The sequence below is a fragment of the Primulina eburnea genome, chromosome 17, assembly GCF_022965805.1.
Source record: "Primulina eburnea isolate SZY01 chromosome 17, ASM2296580v1, whole genome shotgun sequence".
NCBI lineage: Eukaryota > Viridiplantae > Streptophyta > Magnoliopsida > Lamiales > Gesneriaceae > Primulina > Primulina eburnea.
The window spans coordinates 13,560,245-13,568,520 of NC_133117.1; the positions used below are offsets into that span (position 1 = coordinate 13,560,245).

Genomic DNA, 8,276 nt, shown 5'->3' on the forward strand with positions numbered 1-8,276 from the left:
GTCTTCTATCATTATTTCCGTCACTAAAATTTTTCGAAAAATAAAAAAAAATCTTTTAATAATTTAATAAATCTAAAAGAAACTAACGATCGAAACTAAAATCGTGTAAGAGAAATAAATTTTAAGTGTTATGAAGAAGTGAGAAAAATTTTATGTGTTATAAAGTAGTGAGAAAAATTTTAAGTGTTGTGTAAAGTGATAAAAATTGTGTAAGAGAGAAAAATTTTATGTGTTATAAAGTAGTGAGAAAAATTTTAAGTTTGTGTAAAGTGATAAAAGTGTGTAAAAGAGAAAAATTTTAAATGTTATGAAGCAGTGAGAAAAAAATTAAGTGTTGTGTGAAGTGATAAAATTGTGTAAGAGAGAAAAAATTTTAAGTATTGTGGGGGGAAATGAAAAGAAAATGGAGATATTTATAGAGAGTTTGCGCGGTATTTGGTTAAACCGTCGCTAATTACAAATTAGCGACGGAACATCTAAACCGTTGCTAAAAGTAGCAACGGTTATTACCAAACCGTCGCTATATTGAGCGACGGATGTGTGAGAACCGTCGCTAATTTGAAAGTAGCGACGGTTGCTGTCAACCATCGCTAAATAGAAAAGCCGTCGCTTAATATGGCAAAGTTTGTTTTTAAAAACCGTTGTCGTTTGTCCAAAAAAACACGCTAATAGACAAAGGTTTTTAAAAACTGTTGTTGTTTTAAAAAAAACGCTATTCGACAACGGTTTTGAAAAACCGTTGTCGATTGTATTAAAAAAACACGCCAAAAGACAACAGTTCATAAAACCGTTGTCTTTTGCCCTAAAAAAACGTTGAAAGACAACGGTTTTTAGAAAACCGTTGTCTATGACACCCTAAAAGACAACAGTTTTCAAAAACCGTTGTCGATTGTCCAAAAAAACATGCCAAAAGACAACAGTTCATAAACCGTTGTCTTTTGCCCTAAAAACGCTAAAAGACAACGGTTTTTAGAAAACCGTTGTCGTTGACCCCCTAAAAGACAATGGCTTTTATAGAACCGTTGTCTTTGACCCCCTAAAAGACAACGGTTTTTAGAAAACCGTTGTCAAAACGCACATACGACAACGGTTTTCACTAAAACCGTTGTTAAAAACTATACGACAACGGTTTTTCAAAAAAACCGTTGTCGTAGGTGCGTTGTCGTTGGGCGTTTTTCTTGTAGTGACTATAGTAGTTGAACCTAATTTCCAACAACCAGTAGTTGAAGTACAAGCTCCTAGAATGTCTGATAGGGTTATTAGACCAACTGCAAGATATACGCTTCTTCATGAACAAGGCCATGATGAGCATTTTGTTGGATGTGATCCAATGAATTTCAAAGAAGCAATATCTGATACTGATTCAACCAAATGGCTTGAAGCTATGCAGTCAAAATTGACTCTATGTATTCAAACCAACTCTGGACATTGGTGGATCAACCTGAGGGAATCGTTCCTATAGGGTGCAAATGGATATACAAAAGAAGGCTTGGGGCGGATGGGAAGGTAGTGACCTTCAAAGCAAGACCGGTTACACTCAAAGGCAAGGGGTTGACTATGAGGAATATTTTTCACCAGTTGCTATGTTTAAGTCCATTAGAATACTACTAGTCATAGCAGCATAGTACGACTATGAGATATGGCAAATGGATGTAAAGACTGCATTCCTCAATGGAGACATCAAAGAAATATTTATATGTCTCAACCTGAGGGATACACATCAGTAGGAAGTGAACATAAGGTATGCAAACTTCAGAGATCAATATATGGTCTCAAGAAGGCATCAAGGAGTTGGAACCTCAGATTTGATATCACTATCAAGGAGTTTGGTTTTGCTAAGAATCCTGAGGAACTGTGTGTGTACAAGAAAGTTAGTGGAAGTGCAGTGACATTCTTATTACTTTATGTTGATGATATCCTGCTCATTGGGAATGATGTAAGATTACTGCAATCAACTAAAGTATGGTTAGCCAGTAAATTCTCTATGAAAGACATGGGTGAAGCATCCTACGTATTGATAATACAAATCTATAGAGATAGATCAAAAAGGATGCTCGGACTCACCCAAGCCACCTATATCGATACCATTATAAAACGATTCTTTATGGAAGAGTCCAAGAGAGGATACTTAGCAATGTGTCATGGTATTACTCTATCTAAAGCTATGTGTCCCAAAACTGATGAAGAGATAGAGATGATGACACGTATTCTATATGCGTCAGCTATTGGTAATATTATGTATGGTATGATATCGACTCGTCCTGATGTTGCTTACGCTTTGAGTGTTACAAGCAGATATCAGGCGAACCCTGGTCCAATGCATTGGAAGGCCGCGAAAGACATTCTTAAGTACTTGAAGAGGACTAAGAACTTGTTTATGGTCTATGGGGGTGGAAAATTAAAATTCGAAGGCTACACTGATTCCAGCTTCCAATGTGACGTAGATGATTCGAAATCGACCTCTGGTTTTGTATTCATGCTATATGGTGCGGCTGTATCTTGGAAAGGTTCCAAGCAAGACACCGTTGCAGATTACACCACTGAAGCTGAATACATTGCTGCATCTGATGCAGCCAAATAGGTAGTTTGCATGAAGAATTTTGTCCAAGAGTTGGGCTTTATTCCTAATAGAGTTGATCCAGTCCCATCGTACTGTGACAACACTGGTGCCATTGTGCAAGCAAAGGAACCAAGGTCTCATCAGCGATCCAAACATGTACTGAGGAAGTTCCACATCATACGGGAGATTGTGGGAAGAGGAGACATATCAGTCGAAAGATTCCCCTCTGCAGATAATGTTGTTGATCCACTTACATATCCCTTGCCAGGACCATTGTTTCAGAAGCATCGCGAAGCAATGAGATTAAAGTTAAGGGTAGTTGGCTCTAGGGCAAGTGGGAGATTGTTAGAGTAGATGCCCTGCAAGCCAACGGTTGGCTAGGGAATTTATTGACTCAAATGAAATAAACAATCTTTATTTTAATATAATTTAACTTTTTATGGTCTTGTTATACTTTATCTGTATACTAATGCAAACAGCATAGATAAAGTCTTTGATTATGCTTTAATACAAATGAATCGTAATTCGATGTTGAAACTCATTTGTAAACACTGCATATTCTAAATTCGTTCCTAGTCGATTCAGCCGCCTAAAACAGGGATAAAGGCCGCTTGAGCTCGAGACTAGCATCTGTGATATTTTTTACTGTGTTTCTTGGTAAGGGCATAGAGATGTCCAAACATGCAGATGGGTAGTCATATGATGATTATACCGAACAACCCTCCCTCGGACTTTCCAAGTGGTTATAATTCATCGAGAGGATAAGTCTGTGGTTATGATTGTGCACCATTAGTCTTTACGACCCGGGACAACACTGAGGCTCAATATGCTAGGGCTGTGCTTTGACTCGTTTACCGGCTCCAGGAGAGTCATCAGGTGGCGAGGTTCGGTACAGTTGCGATATATATAGGAGCCAATGCACTGTAGTCGGGGATTCACCGCTCACCTACGGGTGTGGATATCCTGTGTGATCTGATGAAATAATAGTGCATGGAATCTATGGCCAGAGTATGAGATGTATGTTAGAGAAGGAGTTCTCAAATAGTACACGCGATGCCACTATTATAGTTATCACATAGTTATCGAATTAATATGCAACCTTCGATGAACCAATGGTTTCAGATTCGATCGGGATATATGAGATGAAGGGACCGTACTGTACGTTAAACATAATCGACTGGATCTTGCAGGCACTATCAGTGATACCTATGGGATCATGGGGCGATGCTACTAGACGCTCTTACCATGATCCGATGGGTGCAATCAGAAATGAGTTCTGACATTCTTAATCAAGGTGTTGATATGAAAAGAATGGGGCTAACTAGGGTAAGCTCGAATAAGAATAAATATTATTCTGAATCACAAAGAGTTGTGAACCCACGACTAGCTGTATCCTTGAACCATTGAGGGTCACACAAGCACTAGAACGTTTGTTCCCGTTGAGAGAGAATAAATTCAAGGAGTTGAATTTATATTATGATATAGTAAATTCAAGGAGTTTAATTTATGATAATTAAATTTTGAGAAAATAAATTCAAGGAGTTGAATTTATGAGAGAATAAATTCAATAAGTTGAATTTATATTATATAGTAAATTCAAGGAGTTGAATTTATGATAATTAAATTTTGAGAGAATAAATTAAGGAGTTGAATTTATAAAATTTGATAATTTAATTTATTAAACTCAAAAGTTGTGTTTATTAAATATTAAATTTTGGAGGTGATAAATTCAAAGAGTTGAATTTATAATTTAAATAATAAATTCAAATGTTGAATTTACAATGTGTTTAATTTATTAAGCTCAAAAGTTGAGTTTATTAATTAATAAATTAAATATGGTAGGTAGTATGTTTTATGGGCTTGTAGGAGTAAAAGTCCAACATAATAAATAATTAAAGTTTTAATGGGCTTTGATTAAATTAATTAAACTAGTTGGACTAGCCTAATTATTTAAATTAAACTCATTAATGTTAATTATGTAATTAGATTATAATTTATTTATATATAAAACATGCAAAGTCAAACCCTACTACCACAACCAACCAAAATTCGAGAGACTCACCTCCAAAAAGAAAAAAAAATTTGGCCACTTCCTCTTGAAGGAAAATTTTGAGCCGCATCTCTCAATTTTTTTCTTCTACGCAAAATCTCTTCCACATTTACTAGTGCAATTTGGAAGAGGAACATACAATCTAGTCGTTGACTTGATAGGAGAATTTCATCGAATAAAGTTCGTAGGGAATCAACAAGAACTAATCCGTTTATATCGGATCAGTTGGTGTCCAGTGATTTATTCACCAAAGATATAACGATTCTAACATCCTATGTATGTTTTTGTTAAAATCATACGAGCGTCCAAAGCAAATCATTAAAATTAAAATCCATAAAAATTTACAAGATCTCAACTTGCAAGTTCAGTTTCGTGGAAAGATCCTCACCACCCAGCTTCATCATCGAGAGAACCTATTGTACGGCTGCGATTACATCTTCTCCAGTTTCTCGGCTCTGATCACCGGATTCGCCTTGGCTATGGCTTCCCGGCCTACACCCTTGAAATCGAAGCTGCAGTCGTGTTTCTCGGGGTAACTGTGGGTCCCACAGAAGGTGATCCCACACCTACACCTGAACCCCGCCAACCTCACCTTCTTGCTGCAAGAAAAGCATCTGTTCATCGGAGGCTGAGACTGAGGAGCCGCCGCCGTTGTAACCTCCCTGATTCCCTCCTCCGCCGCCGCCGCGGAAGGACTCTTCTGCACCCACGCCACAGGCGGTGAAGGCGTAGAAGTTAAAGAGGTCGAGAATATCAGAGAAGAATCCCCTGATTTCTTGAGACAAAGGTAGCCGTAACATTTGGAGCACATATTTTTCGTGGCGGGGCTCCCGAAGAACCCGCAATTATTGACGCACATCCTGTGGCCTTCCGGCGCCTGGAATCCATGCTCTTCTGCCATGATTCTCTCCTGATTTGTTTCCTGTAATAAACCCTTTAAAAAGGCTCGAATATTTTCGAAGATATATTCGCGTAGCGAAATCTATATAGGAGGAGATGCGTCGGGGGAGAGGGAATTGGAGTGGCGGAAGGATCAAAGAAGTTGGAAGAAAGATACAATATGGAGAAAAAATAAAAAATGAGATAATAAATTAGCCGCGAGGGGTGGAGGAGGGCACAGCCTGGATCGCCATTATTTTATTTTATTTTATTTTATTTTATTCTATATTTTGCATCTCACCAGCTATTGCAAGTCTTTCATCCGAAACTCCATCATTTCTTTCCTTGATTTTATTCTTTCAGCAATTTATTTTTCTTTTACAAAAACTTATAAGAGAATGTTTCACTTGTCAATTTTGTGAAGTGAAATTTTGATTTAATCTGATCTAAAAAAATATTATTTTTTATGTCAAAATATTACTTTTAACTGAAATTATAGACTTGATCGATCCGTTTGATACCTATTATGTTAGATGTTAATCACAAGGGAAAAAATTCAAATTACAAGAATTATTTTGTAATAAGTTAATCTATTTCGGGTTTTTTCCATTTAAGTAGTCAAAGTTTGATATTTAATAAGTATTTGATAATATTGACATGTTAGTGATAATTGTTAGAGTAGATGTCCTGCAAACCAACGGTTGGCTAGATAATTTATTGACTCGAGTGTAATAAACAATCTTTATTTTAATATAATATTACTTTTTATGATCTTGTTTTACTTTATCTGTATACCATGCAATCCGTATAGATAAAGTCTTTGATTATACTTTAATACAAATGAATCGTATTTCGATGTTGAGATTCATTTGTAAACAATGTATAATCAAAATTCGTTCCTAGTCGATTCAACCGCCTAAAACATGGATAAAGGCACTTGAGCTCGAGACTAACATCTGTGATGTGTACCGCGTTTCTTAATAAGGGCATAGAGATGTCCAAACATGCAGATGTGTAGTCATATGATGATTATACCAAACAACCCTCCCTCGGACTTTCCAAGTGGTTATAATTCATCGAGAGGATAAGTCTGTGGTTATGATGGTACATCATTAGCCCTTACGAACTGGGACAACACTGAGGCTCTATATGCTAGGGCTGTGCTTTGACTCGTTTACCGATTCCAGGAGAGTCATTAAGTGGCGTGATTGGGTACAGTTGCGACACATGTAGGAGCCAATTCATTGTAGTCGGGAATTCACCGCTCACCTACGTGTGTGGATATCCTATGTGATATGATGAAATAATAGTGCATGAAATCTCTAGCCAGAGTATGAGATGTACGTTAGAGAACGAGTTCTCCAATTTTGCATGTGATGCCATTATTTATTCTCAAAGATGTGTCACATAGTAATCGAATTCTTATGCAACCCTCGATGAACTAATGATTGCATATTCAATCGTGATATATGAGATGAATGGACCGTACTGTACGTTAATCATAAGCGACCGGTTCTTACATGCACTATCAGTGATACCTAGGGAGTCATGGAGCGATGCTACTAGACTCTCTTACCATGATTCGATGGGTTTAATCAGAAAATAGTTTTTGACATTCTCATGATCAATTGTTGGTGCATGGAATGTGGCAAATTAGGGTAAGCCCGAATAAAGGATCATCTCCTGAATCACAAAGAGTTTTGAACTCGCGATTAGTTGTATCCCTGAACTATCGAGGGTCACACAAGCACTGGTTTACTTGTTTCCGTTGAGAAAATAAATTCAATGAGTTGAATCTATAAGAAATAAGTTTGATATGATCAATCAAGAAATTTATAAACAAAATTTATAAAAGCTTATAGAAATTTTAAGAATATGACTATAAGACAGTCAAAGGAGTATACGTGCCTTATTTAGACATTGGTGATCTCGAAATTAAAGTGTGCGTCATAATAACAAACAAGTTGAAATTGTCACATCGATGATATTTGATCACCGATCGAGATTATGATGAGATTAATGTAATGGGAGCATGGGCTTGTAAGAGTATAAGATCATCATGCTAATTTATTAAACTTCAAATAGACTTTAATAATTAAATTATATTTTAATTGAGTAAAAATATAACCCATTAAGTTTTAATAAAATATGATATTCATTTAGGCAATATGAAAATATTCGTGATACCATAATTTCAAAAACCTTGCACACAAAGCAAAATAAATTAATGCATGATATTGTGGAAAAGATATATGCATAAAGTCGAGATCGGTCTTGGATATGGAATGAAATTAGAAGCTATAATTAACTTAATTAATATGATTAATTAAGTTAGGGATGGATAAGAAAAATAATTAGGATTTTATTATTCTTATTGCACAAGGATTTTCATTCGAGATTTACCAAGATTTGCATTCCTAAAGAATCTTTCATTAACTTAATTAATTCAATTAATTTATTAAAATTAATGATTAGTATTAAAATAGAATTTTTCCTAATTCTTAATAGAGAGCATGCATTCGGTGCGTTTTTTTCTTGAGACGAGAATTGCTGAGCTCTCGAAATTCCTTTCTTTGTTGCAAGAAGTTTTCGGCAATCCTAATTATAGAATGAAGTCGATTTCTTCTTCGTATTCTATCTCTACGCAAAATATCTTCTAATTTTCTAGTGCAAATTAGAAGAGGAACAAATAATCCGGTCGTGGACCAGATTCGAAAATCGAAAAACGTTTTTAGAGATTTACAACAAGAGCTATGTCCACTAATACCAGAGTAGTTGGTGCAAAGT

At 36.0% G+C, this 8,276-nt stretch overlaps 1 protein-coding gene across 1 annotated transcript; it reads right to left on the minus strand.

The window, feature by feature from the left end:
* Positions 1 to 4,530: 4,530 nt before the first annotated feature.
* LOC140818263 (zinc finger A20 and AN1 domain-containing stress-associated protein 4-like) lies at positions 4,531 to 5,731 on the minus strand. The gene has a single exon (XM_073178173.1). It carries the CDS (start codon positions 5,509 to 5,511, stop codon positions 5,041 to 5,043), a length of 471 nt encoding a protein of 156 aa, XP_073034274.1. The 5' UTR covers positions 5,512 to 5,731; the 3' UTR covers positions 4,531 to 5,040.
* Between the last annotated feature and the right edge of the window lie 2,545 nt (positions 5,732 to 8,276).